This window comes from Labeo rohita, chromosome 17 (genome assembly GCF_022985175.1).
Source record: "Labeo rohita strain BAU-BD-2019 chromosome 17, IGBB_LRoh.1.0, whole genome shotgun sequence".
In the NCBI taxonomy this organism is placed as follows: domain Eukaryota; kingdom Metazoa; phylum Chordata; class Actinopteri; order Cypriniformes; family Cyprinidae; genus Labeo; species Labeo rohita.
Window position 1 is genome coordinate 27451736 of NC_066885.1, and position 21025 is coordinate 27472760.

Sequence of the window (21025 nt, forward strand, 5' to 3'; positions counted from 1 at the left end):
TCACCCCGTATCCTTTCTTTCTATTTCCGGCCCGGTCATGGCAGCTGGATGCAGGAAGCGATTGTTTTCAGAATAGATATTAACAACAAGGAGCAAAATATAGTCTCGAAACTACGCCTTTATAAGGAGTATTTGCGGACTTGGCTTTTGCTTTCTGGCGCTCTGAAATATGGCTACGACAGCTCAGTTATTCGAGGTAGGTCTGTTTTTTTTCCAAAGATGTCACGAAAGCTGTCACGGTCTGCGTTACAGCTCAAACTGTTTTCATAGCTCATACAAGTGCGTTTTTCGCGTATTTACATAGTTTTGACATGCTGCATTCAAAACAGTACCGTTATACATTAGCACTGGTGAGAAGCTAAACACCACACTGTCACATAAATACACAATGTTTTGGTGTTGTCAAACGAGCTTTTCAGTTGAGCGAAATTCTGAATTCCTCAGTATAAGCAGTTTACAGATCATCCTTATTTATTAAAGCTTATGTATTTCTCCATGTCATTAGCAATTGCATTTGGGTTAGTATTCAATATGATTTTATTATTATTATTTTATTTTATAGGAACCATTTGATGCTGATGAGTATATTGAGAGACTGGCATGGAGGACACCTGGAGGAGGTTCCAAAGGAGGTGCAGAGGCATTTGACCCCAAAAAGTGAGTCATAAAATATTTATAATGGTCATAAACATACATCACAAGGCATGTGAGTTTTCTTAACTTTAAATGTATGTTTATCATCATTGATATTAAATACCTTTTGATCTGAAGACTTATGCTTATGTATGATTTTCTTCTTGAAATAGTCGAATTGTATGGCATAATTGAAAACAAGCTGTCAGTGTCGATGGCAGAACTTCAATACTATACAGAAAGAATCTCAAGATGCAATGAAATAGGTAATGAGAAGCCGAACGAAGCTGAACTATAAGATTGAATCAACATTTTTATTTTATGTTATAAACACGTTTTGATAGACATTGTAGTAGACTGAGAGTGAATGTGATTGGATTTCATTTTTTAATTGTACTTTACTACTATTCTAAAGCAAGGAAAAAAGTATAAATAAATAATGAGTAAATACGCATATGCTTTTGACTGGTAGTGACATTTGTAATACACACTATATGACTATATGCAGTAGTATATAAACACTATATGTGTAGTTTATATATGTGAAGTGTGTTCATGCTGTGTGTACAGTATGTAAATCTTAATTTTTAACTTATACACATTATACATCGATTTCTATAAGATTGGACCTTCCATCATTCAAACAGTGCGTACGTCATCCACTGTTAATTTATTAAAATGCTATGGAAAAATTCTGTGTGATTTTGCATAATGATAAGATCCTAAAACTCCCAGCTCTGTTAAACACATTTTATTTATCTTATTTTATTTATTAAATCATTCTACCATATTTTTTTCAAAATTAGTTGCAGAATCTTAAAAAAGCAAAGGTCTGGCATATTCTGTGCCTTCTGGGCCTAGTTATTCATAATTGGGCCAAAAAAATATTTAGAAGCTTAAAATATAAAAAAATATCAAATCTTGTGATATTTCGCCAAAATAAGTTATGTTTCAATAGATAAAATAGATATATTGTTTAAAATGACTAAATAGTTTGGGAACATTCTGATACTTTGTTAGGACACCTATGTGAACTTAATTGACTTCATACATCCACTAAAATTACCTTGACACCAGTTGGTTAAACGTAACTAGTAAAAGTGGAGTTAGTAAAGTTACTTCAGAGAAAAAGTCTAGAAACTTGATTTGCAACAGATGTCATTTGATCATATTTAGTTTTGCTAATGCAGTGAAATTCAAAAGCGTCCAAAAACTTTTCAAAGTTTCTTTTATAATAAATTATTAATAGTGTTGACATAATCACAACATATAATTTTGTTGAAGTTGGACTAGTTTGACAGTTATTTCACTGTCGGAGACAAAAGCATAAAAAAGACAAGAAGTTTACTTTAACACACACAGACACAGCAAAAGTGCTTTTGACTGCCAGAGCAGAAACATCGCCCCAAATTTTACACCGAGCTCTCAAATAACCGACCATGAAGAGGCTGTTGTGAGCTGGGCAAACCATTGACTTACAAATGATGGAAGAGAACAAATTTGAGGGGAAAAGATGGAGAGGAAAAAGAACTTAAGCTGCCAGCAGCGTTTAGGGAATTACGGTGATATGAGATTATATACTCATCACTTCAGAATGTTTTGCTACCACCCAGAGAATCCAAACTTGCTGAGTTGGAGCTTTTGACTTTGCTGTCCTACAAGTTCTTTGAAATGCAGCTGACGAAGCTTTTGGTATGCGTGAGGTTTCCTAAATATACGCGCACACACGCACCGCACAGAGAGGCTCTTTTTATGAAGTACCACAATTTATGGTAACAGGCCATTAGCTGATTTGCTGCCGAGGTAAGTGCTTATGTGATCTTGACAAATAAGATGCTCTCCCTGGATGCTTTTTAGCTTCACACTTTGAGATCAGGCTCTCAGATTTTTTCTGGGTCTATTTGGAGAAGCATTCATGAAAGATAAATGAATCTCAGCCCAGCATATACTGATCCCTGCCGTTGAGCTGGCTTCAGGATCTGGGAACAGAGCTTCAGGCGTTTTCATATGATTGGTCAGGTTTTATATAACATTTCCTCACAGATTACATGCTAGCCAAGCTAACTTAATTTGGGACGTAAGCCTCCATCGCGCAAATCAAACTGTGAAATGGATCCTTTTTCAGTGTTCTGTGGACACAAAGAGTGTTCTTTGGAACGCTCTCCGAAGCCTCCGCTCTAGTGTACTTTTCATGTATGAAAATGACTCCAGAGTTCTGGTTGTCAGCGATTTTCCTTCTTTTGGCGAGTGACTAGTATTCGCATAGGCCATCTGAACATATTTCAACATACGGCGGAATCCAAAAGTGTGTGACCACTTCGAAAATGCTTCTGTTTTGCATTTCTTCTTGCATTTCTGTCTCAAATTTGCTTGTTTGGTTAGTGACCTAGAAATAGTACATAATAGCTAAAAATAGCTGTTTTTCTGTGTTTAAAAATTTCAAATCTTTTTAACTTACTTGAGGGGTAGGAGTATGCACTACTGTTCAAAAGTACAGTATTTATTTAAAGTCAAATTAAAAGTCTGGCACTTTTGACTAAGTGAGTGCATTATGCAAGTGTTAATTTCTTTAAAATAATAATAATAATAAAATAAAACTTACTGATGCCAAACTTCTATTTTTGAAAATACCTTCAAAAATAGGTGATTCAGAATGTGTCACAGTTATGTCAAAACTGCCAACGCACTAACAAATGACTGCCCCTGTCTATGCATACTTAAAAATGCTGTTTATGCCAAGAAAGCATCTATTATCATTCATTACAAAACAAATATAAATGTTATGTTTAAGCCTACTTGCAAGTCTTATGGTGCAAGTATGTAATAATAAATAATAGTGGTAATTTTGCATCAGTATGTAGGCTATTTTAGAATACAGTTTTAGAATACAGAGGTATTTTGAAACTAAATTAGGTTTTTGCTGCAAGACGCCAAGAATGACATTATAAGTGGACTTGAGGGGAAAAAAATTAAAAGCTACAAACGTGTAGTGATGTATTCCCTTTAATGAGTTTAAAGTATTTAAAATGCTTGTCAAGACAGAAATTGTGCTTTGCTGCCTGTAGCTCTTTAATGTCATGTCTTTGGTTCCAGGTTGCTGGAAGAGTTCGTGAACCACATTGAGGAGCTAAAACAGCTGGATGAAAGGATTCAAAGGAAGGTGGAGAAGTTGGAGCAGCAATGTCACCGTGAGGCCAAGGAGTTTGCCCACAAGGTCCAAGACCTGCAGAGGAGCAACCAAGTAAGTGGCCATTACTTTCTTGCTTTTTTATTTTAAGATTTTTTAACCATTTGGATAGCCATGTATTACTTCACAATGAATTACATTGCATGTGCCTTCACTTTATTGTACTACTTGTTTCAAAGGTGGCCTTCCAGCACTTCCAGGAGTTGGATGAACACATCAGTTACGTGGCCACCAAGGTGTGTCATCTGGGGGATCAGCTAGAAGGAGTCAATACTCCAAGACAAAGGGCAGTGGAGGCTCAGAGACTCATGACATACTTCAACGAGTTCCTGGATGGAGAACTGCGTAGTGATGTCTTCAACAATCCTGACAAGGTCAGATTTAGATAGACTGCCTAGCAGTCATCTTAAGTACTCAGCCTCAGAATCCAAGAGGACTACATTCAAACAACAAATGATACAACAAAAGGCTATTTAGTTAGTTGCAACATATAGGGGTGCTAAGTTATAATTTATGCACTATTAGATATTTGTATAATTACTCTCATAAAGTAGACATTTTACGGAAATGTCAGGGTTATAATAAAACATAGTGACAGATTTCAGTCATTTGCACATAAATAATAATTGATAGTTGACATTTACACTCGTTTACATTTTAATAAAACATTATTTGACTTGTTACTGGCTCTTCAACATGGATCTAAACGCAAAACCGATTTGTGCGTTGTACATATCAGTTTTAGTAAATAAATGTCACTGCTTTTTTATATCAATATTTATTTATTGCACCTTACATATACAGTTTCTGAAAGTTACTTATAAATGAAACACTTGTGTTGTTTCCTGATGAAATATCACATTTCAATGGAAACTTATTTTTACTGTTAGTTATGTGAGGAAAAATTGAAGTGAAAATCCACTTTAACAGGATGAACTGACATTCATGCCAGCCTACATTGAAGGCTGCTATTGGATTATTGAAGGTCAATGCTATTGTGTAGCAAAATGCATTACTTCACATAGAGTTTATTACTAGCTACATTCTTTCTTAAAAACTAATGGTGCAGCCAAATTAAGTATAGATTTAGTTGCAAACTAGCTAGCAGTTACTAAGCCCCTAGTGTGGACTTTGTTCCAATTTAATCATACCAACTTGTGGAGAATGGCCATCCAATGTAGGGGACATTGGATGCCCATTCTCCACAAGTTGGTATGATTCTTTAGGGTCTTTATGAAATGTCTGTAACATACTTTGGTTAAAATTCCTCAGTGGTTGTGTAAAACAGCACCCTTTTTACCTTGTCAAAAACAACTCTGTTTACAGCGACCACTTGAAAGCGCGTGAGCGCGTCAGGAGTAAGTGTGTAAGACTGTCCCTGGTCTTAAACATGCCAAAGTGCAGTGCCCTTAATGCACACTATCTTGAATACCACTCAGGAGCAGTATTCTAGGCTTAGTGTATCCCATCTTGCATCATGTTCTGGAAATAAGTTGTGAGACCTTTTGCTGAGATCTCACGAGAGGTCTCAGAAACCTTTCCAACATAAGTTAAATATTAATATAATACTTAGAAACACAAAGTGTTGCACATTTTATTGGTGCAAAGATGAGTGGTGGTGATATTTATTTAGTACAACATTTGCAACTGCTTTTTATCACTTAATTAGAAGCACCACAAATTAAGTTGAGTCATCTGAACAGACACTTAGACGTTGATTTAAAAATACGAAGTGTTGAAAATAAAAATAAATCTCTGAAAAGAAAAAAAAAAAAAAAACATTTTTACAACACTATAAGTGTGTCCCATCAGGTAATGAAACATTCGACACACACTTGTGGTCTTCATCCTCACTTGAACACTTGGGCCAAATACAGGAAATACGTCATATAAGTGGTCAAGTGCAAAGACCGCAAGTGTATTGTATTTGGACAAGGCAGGACAGTCCATTAGTAGTTGTGGGTGGGGCCTGAGCAGTAGGATGTCATACTTCTCAGGCCCCGCCCAATTAAGAACAGCTTGATAATTGAGACCATTTACGTTTTTGGAGGAATAAAAAAAAGGAATGAATAGATTTTTATCAGGGAAGGGTGGTTGTGTCCACACACTGCTAAAACACATTCATGTGCAAACACCATGTAAAAGTAAATTTTGCACCCAATGTCTCCTTTAAGTAAGAACTTATGAACAGCTGGTGCAACTCTACCCATGACAGGCCAGATCCGGTTGAGTTACTGTGGGTACATATTAATGTTGCCTATAAATTTCAGATTTTGGGGAAAACTTTCTAGACTGAGTTCCGTGTTGAAGTTGTAACTGAAACAACTGTTGCAACCAAAGCCGATAAAATTTGTTTGTACGCAAAAGTGATGCATACCGCCATAATGGATGCCTGAGGCTAATATATGTGGCCTGCTTAGATGTTGATGTACGCCAACTTAATTGGAAATGCCACTTTATAAGTTAATCTCTCAAGTCATTCGGTAATGATGTGACCAACCCTGGGTGGCAAGTCTTACATCTTCTGATGCTATTAGCATAAGGCCACCAACATGCTTCCAGAGAGCCATGTGGGAATATACCCGCCAGACTTTTCAATATTTCTCAAGACGTACACGCCTCCAGAAGAGAAAAGAGGGGAAGTGAGAGGAGCTGCCGGTGAATAGCTGAGGGGGGGAAGGAGAGAAGGGAAATGGAAGGAACGAAGGCTGGGTTAATCCCTGTGAAAGGGAGGGCCGGGCCCAGGCAGCGAGGAGACAAGCGCCGGTAAAACCCCCTACTGCTGGGAGACGGCTACATCACTTACATGGGATTTAGCTAATCTTAGCTGGGGGACAGATACTTAGAAAACCTCGGCGAGGAGAGCGGAAAAGGGATGGATCCACCTCACGGGAGCACAATAATGATGTTAGCTGAGGCAGGCAGGAAAAGGAGAGTGGGAACAGAGGATATGTGGACGGCAGGGCCTTTCGGATCGCCTTTTTCTTCTCCTCGTCCATCGGGCTTGAAGGGAGAGGTGGGGGGTTCTTGTCAGGGTCCTGTTTTTGCCCAGACCTCCTACCTGCCTATGGGGACAGATTATGGGAGGTGATTTACCGAGGGATTAGCCATAGTCCATTCTTAATAGTCATGAGCGAGCGTAAAGTGTTGGCCGGGCAGCGGCTGACGGACGGGGGTTAAGGTCTGATGATGATGAGGTTCAGGTGTGTGGGGCTGAGCTAACGCTTATCATCCTCGTGGTGGACGAGAAGAGTGAGTGACATACGCAAGAGGGACAGATTTACCGTAAGCCGATCCCCAGATTTAAGGGTGCTGCCTCTGGCCTCGGTTTGTGTATTGAGGTGCCTGTCCTGTAGTGACCATTTTCCCTCTCTCACCATGGTCTGTTCTCATCCCAAACAGATAAAAGAAGCTGCAGACATCATTCAGAAGTTGCACCTGATCGCTCAGGAGCTGCCGTTTGATAGGTAAGCAAACTGCAGATGGAGGCAGGCCATAATGGAGGTTTGGGGAAATGGTGTGCAAGATGTAAGAGATGATATAAACAACACTGATTACAAATCAAATGCAAAAGTATACTTCGGTGTGTATGCTTAGTGTATGAGTACAGTCAAACACATAACCTTTCTAAGGGCCTGTTTACACCTGGTCACTTCATGCATTTTCTCTGATCGGATAACTATCCGACAATGAAAAAAAACAGGCGTAAATGCCCTCCGAAATGCTTTCGAGACACATTTAAATGTGATTGCTCAAACCACTTCAGGAGGTGGTCAGGGCTGCCTTCCAGAAGAAACTGGACAAGTGTAAATGCATCTGGTTGTTGAAACCACATATGCAAATTTTACTCCTTCCAAAATATTAAAATAATAAACATGCGAGAGCATTTTATAGGCTGTATGGCATGTTATAGTCAGTCCTGCTGAGTTTAGCTCTAACTTGCCTCAACGCACCTGCTGGGAAGTTTGCCTAGTATGAGCTTGATTAGCTGGTTCAGGTGTGGCTATTTGGGGTTGGAGCTAAACTCTGCAGGTCACTGAGTCTGGGCACTCCTGTCTTAAAGGGTTAGTTCAACAATTTCTTCTCCTCCTTGTCAGTCTTTGACACTTGTTCTCAAGAGTACCACAACACATGCAACTTTAAAACTAGGGTTGGGAATCGTTACAATATTGTCAATTCCGATTCCGATTCTGCTTATCCATTCCAATTCTTTTTGATTCCCAGTTTCAATTCCAATGTGAATAAAAGATGATATCAAGCATATTTATTCTTCTTTTTTTTTTTTGCTAAACATTTAGTTGCAGCTAAATACCATGAACAAACATCAACAGGCTACATAAAAACAAGATTCACTTAAGGTGATTCTGGATAAACTGGGTTGTTGTTGTTTTTTTTTAAATGGAAGTTGTGGTTCTTACGATTCTGATGAAATAAAAACATTAGACAACTAAACAAAATCACACGTAGGCCTAATTTATAAGTTAATGATTCAGTGATTCACTCAAGATTTACTTGGTTCATTACTGGATGAATCAGTGTTTTTGAATGAATGATCAAAGACAAATACATTATTAACAGCCCCCTTTCGCCATCTACTGGCATAACAACATAATCAATAAATCTTTAACATTCCCGGTCTATGAATTTTTATCCCAGTACATCTGTGATTATTTGAATGTTTGTAACACAGAAAAAATTAACTGTGTGGTTTGAAAAGACTGTGAAACTGTTTCATTCATATACATGACAGTGGCTCTCTTTAGGTCAGCGGCAGCACGAATGCAGATTTGAATGTTCAAATCACACTGGTCGTACGCTGCACGGAAGAAAGTTTAAAGAATCAGTAAGATGAATGATTGTAATTTAGGAACAGAATCACTGATCTGTTCAATTAAAATGCTTTGTCATATTGGTGGTGACACATCTATTGCAACATGTTTAGCTTATCCCAAATATTATAGGCTACTTTGCTTTTTCGACTTCTGATCTCAAGTGTAGCCATACTTTGGAGCACTATGCGCTTAGATTAGCAAGCAAGGTCCTGGCAGATCACTAGGTCGGGTCCTCACAGATGAAAAAAAGAACCGCATACGTAACCCTGGATCACAAAACCAGTCATAAGGCTCAATTTTTCAAAATTGAGATTTATACATCATCTGAAAGCTGAATAAATAAGCTTGTTAGGATAGGACAATATTTGGTCGAGATACTACTTGAAAGGGGGTACAACTACTTATCTGAGGGTGCAAAAAATCTAAATATTGAGAAAATCACCTTTAAAGTTGTCCAAATAAAGTTTTTAACAATTTATTTTACCTAATCAAAAATTAAGTTTTCATATATTTACAGTAGGAATTTTACAAAATATCTTCATGAAACATGATCTTTACTTAATTTCCTAATGATTTTTGCCATAAAAGAAAAATCAATAATTTTGACCTGTACAATTTATTTTTGGCTATAGCTACAAATATACCCCAGCAACTTAAGACTGGTTTTGTGGTCCAGGGTCACATATAGGAATCGATAGGAAATTCTGGAATCGGAATCGATTTTCGATACCCAACCCTGCTTAAAAAACCCATCTTGCTTAGTTCATCATCTTTGTGCTCTGGCTCAAATAAGTAAGGCTTGGCAAAAAAAATTCAAGTCATTCTCTCAGTTGAAATCTTCTTTCATATTTATGAAGACAGTTTTATGTACAGTGTGCAACTTCCTCTGCTTGTAAACAAGGCTCAGCACATCCGGGTTCTGCGTCAGAACACCGGCTCCACATGTGTTATGGTACTGTTGTGAACACTCGTATACATGCACTAGTATACATGTAAAAACAGAAGTATGTTTTGGCCTTAAATCTGAAATATGCATGTTCTGCACCACTATATTCACCCACTGGAATTGTAAATATATTGCATTCAGACAGGTTTCCAAACACTTCTCACATCTGCCTTTGGTCATATTTGAACTTTAGCTTTAAGAAAATGCAACAGGCAAAATTCAAAGCAAGCAAATACAGTGATGCACTGGCTATGACATAACAAGCAAAAACTTTTTCATTCACATAGTTTGTTTTGACTGTTTGAGATCTGAGCAAAAGTTCAAACATGTTTGTTGTGATACTCTCTCATTGATCATCTGTAGTGTTTTGGACTGAAAAAAGAAAGTTTTTAATTACCTCTGTTCTTTTCTTTTTTCCATGCTTGTTTTCCTTGTAACGTCCCTATTCAGATTTTCTGATGTCAAGGCAAAGATAGCAAGTAAGCACCTGTAGACTAAACAAGAAAATGCTATTTACATACCTGCTAAATATGCAGTGTTAACATAAACCTTGTGTTTATTTGAAAGGTAAATATCATGACCTTGAGCGTCAGTTAATCCAGGAATTCACAGCAGCTCAGCGAAGGGGAGAGATTGGACGCATGCGTGAGGTGGCAGCGGTCCTGCTACATTTTAAGGTTTGTTGGAAGATAAATAGAAGAGCCCTTAGGATCATAATACTTTTTATTTTGTACATTTGTTCAGTGTATAATATGATATTATTATTATTTCTAATCTTATTATTATTATTATTATTTTTACAGGGTTATGCCCACTGTGTGGATGTCTACATCAAGCAGTGCCAAGAGGTACTAGACTGAATTTAAGACTGACATTATTCAATGTTTTTGCTTTGTTTACCAATCAAGAGCAAACTTTATTATAGACCCAAAGTTTGTACTTTTATATCACCAGTGTCTTTGCTGTTTGTAGGGAGCATACGTGCGGAAAGATGTATTTGAAGACATTGCAATTCTGTGTCAGCGGGTTAATAAGCAGGTTGGAGAGGTTTTCTGCAGTCCAGAGACTGTCATGGCTAAACTCATTCAGAGCATCTTCGAGAATAAGATACAGGTACGTAACATATGTACACAATACCAAATGATTTAATTGTTCTTTATAAGGCTATTGCTCATGCTTTATGTAAGAAACATGAACAAATGAAATTTTAACCTGATGGACAATAAAACAGATCTGTAGATTTTAAAGAGGGACATAAGGTATATCTTAGGACAAGATTATAGTACAGACGGGTGGTGGGACATTAAACAACTAACTAGAACACCGTAGCAACAACGTAGTAATACTTTTACAAATAGTTAAGCATTATGGCTGTGAGTTTTGCAGTTTAGCAAGTACTACACAATTCTTTTTTTGTTTTTCAGAACATCTAAAATCTGCAGCAAAAATATAGTTGCATTATCAGCACCGATAGCCTAGTGGGCAAGTGTGCCAACATATAACACCGTTGTGTTACAGGCATCCTGAGTTTCAATCCTGACTCATGAATTGACTTATGATTTTAGGCTCATGTCAAAGAAAGACTAGACGAGACCCGCAACTCTGATGTGGAGCAATACCTCAAGAACCTCTATGACCTCTATACACGGTATCAATCAGTTTTCGTCATTATTAATTATTAATTTCCCTGTTTTTGTTTTTGGTTAAAATGGTTTAAAGTATCAGATGTGACCCTGGACCACAAAAGAGTCATAAGTTGCACAGGTATATTTGTAGCTAAATAAATAAATATATCAAAACCTAATTTTTGATTAGTAATATGCATTGCTAAGAACTTCATTTGGACAACTTTAAAGGCGATTTTCTCAATATTTAGATTTTTTTTTTTTTTTTTTTTTTTTTTTAAATAGTTGTATCTTGGCCAAATAGTGTCAAGTCAAAACAAATCATACATCAATGGAAAGCTTGATGCATAAATCTCAATTTTAAAAAATTGACTCTTATGACTCTTATGGTTTTGTGGTCCAGGGTCACAAATATTTGTCAAATTCATGCGCTTTACTGAACACTTTTAAACTGTAATAACCCATTTATTTTTAGGACAACGGCACTGGCTGCTAAACTCTCAGACTTTAACTTGGGCTCAGACAAGCACACGTTTCTATCTAAGCTGATAAAGAATATATTCTCCTGTTATCTGGAGAGCTACATAGACATGGAGCGACAATATCTGCAAAACCGCAGTGGCATGATTCTTCAGCGCTATTACGACTCTAAGAACCACCAAAAACGTCCTGTAGGCACTGGAAGGTGAGGAACTGTTGGTTTGTTATTTTCTTTTTCCAAAGTTACTCTGAAATCTTAGAGCTGTTTTGACAAATGCAGATCTTTGATAGATTTCTTACCATTACTGCCATATTTTCTCTTCACTTTGACAGTATCCAGGAGCTAAAAGAAAGGATCAGACAGCGCACTAACCTGCCTCTGGGACACAGTATTGACACACATGGAGAAACTTTCCTCTCACAAGAGGTTGTAGTCAACCTGTTGCAGGAAACCCGACATGCCTTCGAGAGATGCAACAAGGTATACAAATTTTAAATACTGCTTTAGTACGAAAACACCTCTTGTCTTTTGCTTCTGTTGGAAGTTGTGGGCTGTAAATATTAGCATGATAGACCCTCTTTCTGTCTTTTTTTGCAGTTGTCAGACCCAGCAGATCTACCAAAAAATGCCTTCTCCATTTTCCTGCTTTTGGTGGAGTACCTGTGTGTGGACCATATAGACTACGCCCTTGAGATTGGGCTGTCAGGTACGGCAAACACCATCTACAACATGGAAATGTTATATTTTAAACTAAACTGAAAAAGATGAATAAAAATTAGGGCTGTCAGTATGAAAAAATAAGACAATTCAAATATTTTAACGCAGTTAACTCACTGGTCCCGCCCCCAGACCTGTGCATCATCTTATATTTCATATAGTTGACTGTTGACAAATACGATGCAGGGCAGCAACTCTACAAATGCATTTATGCGCTAAAATTCAAGATATCACACGGGCAGCAAGAGCGAGTGCTGATCAATCAAGAACTTAAATGTGATTTTATACAACAGTTCAATAAATATTGTTGATATTGTTGATGTTGTGTTATATTTTAAACACAATATTATGTTTTTGCTCAATTTGGCAGAGAACATATTACCTTTAAAGCCATAGCAGAATTGTTGTGCATCTCTGAGCAACAGAGTGGTGTTTAGTTTCTGAATGAGTCCGCATTTTGAACGAATCGTGTGAACCAATGATTCAAAAGTCCATTCATAAAGACAGACTTTACTTCATTCCTGTGAATCAGCCGTTTGAACGAATCGAATGAATGACTCATAAAGACATTTACCTCCACCTGCTGGCAGATTTAGTTTCTTATTTAGGGTATCATTTCATAAAAAAACTAAAATAATAAAAAAAAATAATAATAAAAATACAAACATTAGAAGGATAGTTCGCCAAAAAAAAAAATTCTGTCATCATTTACTCACCCTCATGTCGTTTCAAAGCTTTCTTTTGTGGAACATAAAAGAAGGTACTGAGATGTTGAATACTGAGATGTTTCTCAAATTATCTTCTTTCATGTTCCATAGTTTACGTTAGGCCATTGCAGCCTAAATGTTTATGTGTAATAAATTCTATGTTGAATCGAATAAAATATTTATTTCTAAGGCTATAATTTGTAATGTCTACTTGATACTTTCTCATTTAACAAAAATAGCTTTAAATAATGTTTTGTGGGTATTTTCACAGTCAAATTTATTTTGCGATTAATTAGATAAAAAATTTAATCCACTGACAGCCCAAATAAAAATATAAAAAAAAAAAAAATACAGATCATTATCTAAAATGTAAATAGTAAGTAACTGGAAAAAGTTACTGGAAGAACTGGAAAAATTACTAATATTTTGGAGAAATGCCAAGTGCAAGACGCTAAATGGAACACAAAAAACAGGCCAATGAAATAAAAACATGGTAACACCTGAGAATTTCCTAACATGAAATTCTAAAAAAAAACAAAAAAACAACAAAGACGTCCATCTAGAGAAAACTCAAAACATCTGGGAATTTACAGGCCAGACATTTCATGAGAATTAATAAAATATTCAAATGAGTCATGGAAATTTCTATTGTGATATGAATTTTGTAGTTATGCTCTGCTCAAACATATTTAATCAGATTTTGCTCTTATATAGAGATAAATATGCTTGAAAGGCACAGTGATTGGTGATTGTTTTTGTTGGGGTAGTTCTTTTTGTTGATCAGACTAGTTCACAAAAAATATTAACTAAATGACTTCCAAGAACCCATAAGAAGTCATAGACATTTGTTAGTGGATTGGAAACTGTTATTTACAAATATTTTTTTACCAAGCATATTTTCCCCAGTTGTCCATTTATATCAAATAAATGAGTCTGAAGCGAACTTTACATGACAATGTCTTATTTGTCTTTTGACTTGCACAGCCATCCCATCTGCGGATGCCAAAAACGCCAACCTCTACTTTTTGGATGTGGTTCAGCAGGCCAACACAATCTTTCACCTCTTTGATAAGCAGTTTAACGATCATCTTATGCCTCTTATTAGGTGAGTTTGACCGACTTTGTTTCACTAGACTTTGTTTCACTAGCTATTTTTTTTTTGTCTGGTGACTTACCCGTGACATTTGTTTGAACTCTAACCCCTGTAGCTCCTCTCCTAAGTTGACGGAGTGCCTGCACAAGAAGAAAGAGGTGATCGAACAGATGGAGGTGAAGCTGGACACCGGGATTGATCGGTTGGTTCAAAATTCTCAGAAAACTCTGTTTAATAGTTATATACTTAGCATATCGTAGACTTCATCATTGCCATTAAATGCAATTTCTGTGACTTTTTCTAATAATTCCATGTTTTTAGGACACTGAATTGCATGATAGGCCAGATGAAGCACATCCTGGCGACTGAACAGAAGAAAACAGACTTCAAGCCAGAAGATGAGAACAATGTCATGATACAGTACACTACAGTAAGATGTACTCTATAATAATTGTCTTGTGAAACTTATATCAGTGCAGTGAAATAATTCTCTGAGTAAAAGCCTGAGAAATTTTAAGACACACTCTTAACCATCTAGATGATTTTTTAATGTTAGTAGCTATGATTTTTTTTTTTGCATGATTATTTTTTGTGTGTTTAATATATCATCTTTCTGTGCTCTTTCTTCAAGGCGTGCTCAAAGGTGTGTGCCTATGTGAGCAAGCAGGTGGAGCGTGTGAGGCGGTCTATGGATGGTAAGAATGTGGACACTGTTTTGACTGAGCTGGGAGTGCGCTTCCACAGGCTGATTCATGAGCACCTGCAGCAGTTCAGCTACAGCTCCATGGGTGGCATGCTAGCCATCTGTGATGTGGCAGAATACCGCCGCTCTGCCAAAGATTTCAGGGTAAGAAGAGGTCAAAGTTCTTATTTTTGCCACCTTACTTAAAATCTGTCATCAATTACTCATCCTAATGTTGTTCCAAACCCACAAGATTTTCATGCATCCTCAAAGTACTAATGAAGATAAAGCCAAAACCTAGTTTTCTGTCCCTCCGCTGAATGTCAGTTTCCCCAAAATTAATGCTTCAAAAGCTTCATAATGACATTGTAAAAGTAATCCATTTGAATTGTGCAGTTTAATCAAGGTCTTTGTAAGAGACATAATTATTTGAATATGATGAAAAGATTTAATTTAGGCTTTTATTCACGGATATGCATTGATCAGTGCACATACATAGAGCTTAGCAAGTGTAAAAGTAAAAGCTCAACTGCAAGTGCTTGACACCAACATTATTGGTTCTAACAGAAGCTCAAACAAACACCTTTGGTTTTGTATTATAACCTGGAAAGATCTGGGAAGATTTTTTATGTCTTCTGCATAGATTATGAGAGAAAATCTAAATGTAAATAAATGTATATATAGTTAAATGAGATAAAAGGCTCTGAATATTACATTTTATTGATTAGGCATGCATATGAAAATTAAAATTACCTTATGATTTACTCACCCTCAAGCCAGGTGTATATGACTTTCGTCTTACAGACGAATACAGTCGGATTTATATTAAAAAATGTCCTGGCTCTTCCCAATTTTATAGTGGCAGTGCGTAGTGGTGCAGATTTTGAAGCAAAATGAAGTGCGTCCACACAGCTCTGGGGGGCTAATAAGGCCTTCTGAAGCAAAGCAATGTGTTTGTGTTAGAAACATATCCATATTTTAAGTTTATAAACCGTAAACTCTAGCTTCCGCTGTCTTCCGTGCGTTCATGAGAGCGTGGTGTTTGAGCAGATGACGTAGGACACAGGCAACGCATCAACGTGCTCTGGCATAGTAGTCGCATACACAGAAGCGATCTGTTGCACGTACACGTTACTCATTACACAGTGCAGAGATTGTGGGTATGACAGCTATTCAAAATAATAATAACTTGTGTTTATCCTGATTGTTGCAACCAATTAAAAACTAAAAGATTACGTTTGCTTGTGCAAACTCATCCGGGAGTGTTAACTTTTCACCGACTCTCAACGTCACATGCCGGCTGTTGTGAATGCACTCAGGACAGAGGTCAAAAATTATATAAATACTGTTCAGTTTCTTGCACAGACCAATTGTATCGTGTCTTAAAGGAGAAGTCCACTTCCAAAACAAAGATTGACATATAATGTACTCACACCCTTGTCATCCGAGATGTTCATGTCTTTCTTTTTTCAGTCGTAAAGAAATTGTTTTTTAAGGAAGACATTTCAGCATTTTTTTCCATATAATGGACTGATATGGTGCCCCGATTTTGAACTTCCAAAATGCAGTTTAAATGCGGCTTCAAACGATCACAAACGCAGTTGTAAATGATCCCAGCCACGAAAGAAGGGTCTTATCTAGCATACCGATCGGTTATTTTAATAAAAATAATACAATTTGTATACTTTTTAATGTCAAATGCTCATCTTGTCTTACTCTGCCTGGACTGTTTTTGTTCTGGTTCATGACAGTTAGTGTATGTCTCAAAATTCCCATCTCATGTTCTCCCTCAATTTCAAAATCGTCTTATACTGCTGTTTTACCTTTTTTGTTAAAGGAACACTCCGCTTTTTTGAAAATAGGCTCTTTGTCCAACTCCCCTAGAGTTAAACATTTGAGTTTTACCGTTTTCGAATCCATTCAGCCAATTTCCGGGTCTGGCGGAAGTACTTTCCTGCTGTACCATGGGTGCTGCAGGCGCAATGATATTACACAGCGCCTGAAAGTGACCGGCACTAAGTTTGGTAGATGCAGAGTTGCAGCTGGCAGAGTTGACGGCTGCGTAATATCATTGCGCCTCCTGCACCCATGGTATGGCAGCAAAGTTCCTTCATTATTACGCCAAAATGAGAGTATAGTTCCTAGCCATATCGACCTAGAAAATCACAACTTTTCATTTTCCGTCAGTCTTGGTAAATGATGTAACTACAGAAGAATCAAGTTTAAATAGGAAAAAAAATTGAAACTCTTTGGTCATTTTTGAGCGAGATGCTAACGGTCTAATCGGATTCGATGATCTATGCTAAGCTATGCTAAAAGTGCTACCGCCAGACCCGGAGATCGGCTGAATGGATTCAAAAATGGTAAAACTCAACTGTTTAACTCTAGGGGAGTTGGAAAATGAGCCTATTTTCAAAAAAAGTGGAGTGTTCCTTTAAGGGTGTTTGATCTTCTTTGCATGTTCACCTTGCAAAGACTGGGTCGGTACTTCTGCAGTGATGTAGGATGATTTTGAAATTATTTTTGAAGTTGAGGGAGAAAATACGATTGGAGTTTTTCGACATACACTAACTGTCTTGAGTCAGAATACACAGAGTTCAGGGAGAGAAAGGCAAGACGAGTGTTTGAGATTAAAAAGTATTTAAATTTAAATGAAAATAACCGATAGTTTCGCTAGATTCTTCCTTGGCTGGGATCGTTTACAACCTAATTTGGGATCGTTTGAAGTTCAAAATTGGGGCACCATATCAGTCCATTATATGGAGAAAAATGCAGAAATGTTTTCCTCAAAAAAAGAAAGACGTCAACATCTTGGATGACAAGGGGGTGAGTACATTATATGTTAATCTTTGTTTTGGAAGTGGGCTTCTCCTTTAAAACCTTGATGTATCATCACGAGCCGCAGGGTTTAATTTTGTTTTGTCTGTGTATGTTTTTTTTGACTGTAAGTCATGGGTCCCATTGACTGCCATTATATGACTGACAGACTGCAACGGTTTGAGTTAAAAATCTTTGTTTGTGTTCTACTGAAGAAACAAAGTCATTTACGTCTTGGATGCTCTGGGGGTAAGCAGATAAACATCAGATTTTAATTTTTGGGTGAACTACTCCTTTAACCCCCCGGAGCCGTGTGGAGTACTTTCTACGATGGATGAATGCACTTTATTTTTCTACAAAATCTCGACCACCATTCACTGCCATTATAAAGCTACGAAGAGCCAGGACATTTTTTATGTAATTATTTACCTCCGATTGTGTTCATCTAAAAAAAGAAAGTTATATACACCTAGGATGGCTTGAGGGTGAGTAAATCACAGGGTAATTTTCATTCATTTCATTAATTTTAATTAATTAATTAAAGAGGTTATAATGTCAACTGTTTATCTGACTATTTGCCAAAAATATATACAAGTAATTAAAACTGCTAAAAACTGTTTTTGCATCTTCATATCTTTGTGTGAGATGGTGTTACACAATCATTCAATACTTTTAGATTTAAAAAAAAAAAAGTTAATTAATTAATTATTTAAAGAAATTAGTTTTATTTAACAAGGATGCGTTAAATTGATTAAAAGTGACAGTTTTATAATGTTAGAAAAGATTTCTGTTTCAAATAAATGCTGTTCTTTTGAACTTTCTATTCTTCAAAGAATCTGAAAATCATTTTTTTTTTTAAATTACAAATAATGAGAGAAATTTAATCCGTTTCTCCCCCCGCAACCAACCAGCAATGAAACTTCATGCTTCAATAGGAAAATAGTTATCCTCTGCAGTGAAGTCATTATTTGTGTGTGTGGTGTTAATGAACTGCATTGCAAATTATTTTCATTGATAAATGGATAAATTCAACCATTTTACTTTTACAAATATATTGGGTATGCACTAAAGTTTTAGGCTAACAGCTGCATCCAAATCCTCCACAGGTTCCTCTCGTGCTCCAGCTCTTTGACACGCTTCACGCTCTGTGTAACCTCCTGGTCGTTGCTCCGGACAACCTCAAACAGGTGTGCTCTGGAGAGCAGCTGACCAACCTTGACAGGAACCTCCTCCACGCTTTCGTCCAACTGAGAGTAGACTATCGCTCAGCCCGACTGGGACGGCATTTCAGCTAATGATTGGCAGGGCTGCCCAATTACCGCACGGCCAACAGAACTGCCATCCACTCAGAGCTGCGAGAAACACAAGTGGCCGATCTTGAGTGGCTTTTGAACTGTCTTTGTCTATGATTCAGTGTGGAAATTAAACTTTGTGTTTAACAAACAAAAGAGCAACTGTTTCAAACCCCAACACTTCCCAGGTTGCTCAGTTTTAAGTTCTACATGCAGGTTTTAATGTGAGCGTAGTGTTTTGTTTATTATATAATTTTAAAAGGATATATAATGAGGGTAGAGGGCTGTTTTGTACATTTTTCCCTGTGTGTAATGGAGAGAGGATGATCACCTCAGATAGATGAACTGAGGTGGGCCACTTGAATGATTCTGCCACTGGACTTGGGTGGTCAAGAGACTCATTTTTATTTGCTTTTATTTTGATTGTGCCAAATCCATCATCTGTGGCTGTACTGGGAGGAAAGGGCGGTTCTGCACGCTGCTCTGGATCAATGAGTTTGTCCAGCTCATTTCACTCAGGCTCTTGTGCACACATAGGGCTTCACAGAGAAGACAATTACTGTTTTGAGCTGAACAATGCAGGTGTTGTACAAATGTTGCCATGCTTTGAAAAGTAATTTTGTCCTGAATTAATTTCGTACACAAGAATACCATCTTCAGTGGTTTGAAACACGAGTGCATTAACTCATTAATTTAGAGATGTTTAATGCTGAATTCTGTCAAAAAATAAACATTAGAATGGTTTATTTCCATGCTGCCCTGTAACCAGCAACGCTGACCTTTACAAAGCTAAAATATATAACATTTCTGAGATGTAAATGATCATTATTGCATCTGTGCTAACATCCTGCTGCTTACTAAAACTGAAGTAAAATGTGCATACACTCATAAAGCATTCACATAATAACAAAAATTAACTCACTATGAGGTGAGCAGCTTTGAGAGTTGTATGAGGTTTCAAAGGGCTCAGGTCACATACTGTTTTTTTTTTTTTGTTTGTTTTCTTTTAGTTTTTGTTTTTTTCTTAAGGATTGATGCTCTTAATTAGTACATTGCTTTTTTAATTCTGACATCTGTATAGATATTCTAAAGCTCAGTGATCAAAAATGTGGGTGTTACCAGTTACCCAGTCACAAATCATTAAATCCAAGACACTTTCATCTGACAGGGTTGTGTTGAATGCAGTAATGTCATGACTAGTTGAACTCTAACTCTTAAGCTCTGAAGAGGCAGGGGTCAAGATCTTTGACCTCTAGGAATTACCTAGGTGTGTTAGACGGATTAGATGGGCTGATTTTTGATTCCGTTATACTGTACTGATTTCAAACATGAATTTATGTCAAAGCAATGCTACGTATGAGCTGATTCGTGTGTACAAGCTGCTCATTATAATCAATTATTTCCAAAAATAAAATGTGTGAAACAATGAGACATGTTTTATTGAGTGTGGTTCCAGAGCCAGTGGGTGATTGCTATTATTCAGTACATTTTCATGTCTTAATAACTTAGATAAAAATTATCCAAAATATAATAACTTTTATTAAAATAAATAATCAAGCGAACATATGGGTGAATTTCAAATAATTTCACTACTTTGGTTTAAGCAGATGTTGCCATTTTGCAGTTTGTTTTAGTTTTTATTCCTGGCATGTTTTCTGGTAATATTGTTTTAATTGGTAATCAGTTAAATTTTTATATAAATCTTTAACTCTTTTAATAACAACATGATTAAACCTGATATTAAACCAGAGATTTCATATGAATGTTATTCATTTTCCAATCTATTCACCTGTATTGTTTAGTGAAAAATGCACATTAAGTATTATTAATAAAGTAGACCTACATGAAGTTTACAGTTGAGGTCAAAAGTTTACATACACATTGCAGAATCTGCCAAATGTTAATTGTTTTACCAAAATAAGAGGGAACATGCATTTGTATGATTTTTCTTTCTTCAGAAAAATCCTTCAGGTGCCACAAATTCTTTGGTTTTCCAGCATCTTTGTGTATTTG

At 36.7% G+C, this 21025-nt stretch overlaps 1 protein-coding gene across 1 annotated transcript; it reads left to right on the forward strand.

Annotated features, from left to right (window-relative positions):
* The first annotated feature begins 3 nt into the window (after window positions 1-3).
* Window positions 4-20441, forward strand: exoc5 (exocyst complex component 5). The gene is made up of 18 exons (XM_051132722.1): window positions 4-196; window positions 563-657; window positions 3727-3874; window positions 4000-4194; window positions 7223-7287; window positions 10049-10077; window positions 10166-10275; window positions 10402-10446; window positions 10571-10711; window positions 11164-11246; window positions 11699-11908; window positions 12037-12184; window positions 12302-12410; window positions 14113-14233; window positions 14337-14423; window positions 14543-14651; window positions 14853-15068; window positions 18827-20441. The coding sequence occupies exons 1-18, from the start codon at window positions 170-172 to the stop codon at window positions 19013-19015; spliced, it is 2127 nt and encodes a 708-aa protein (XP_050988679.1). The 5' UTR covers window positions 4-169; the 3' UTR covers window positions 19016-20441.
* Window positions 20442-21025: the final 584 nt, after the last annotated feature.

Coding starts and splice junctions, on each gene's coding strand:
- exoc5 (XM_051132722.1), top strand. CDS start 170: ATGGCTACGACAGCTCAGTTATTCGAG. Junction 10,712..11,163: donor TCTTCGAGAATAAGATACAG/GTACGTAACATA, acceptor TTATGATTTTAG/GCTCATGTCAAAGAAAGACT. Junction 14,234..14,336: donor CATCTTATGCCTCTTATTAG/GTGAGTTTGACC, acceptor TAACCCCTGTAG/CTCCTCTCCTAAGTTGACGG.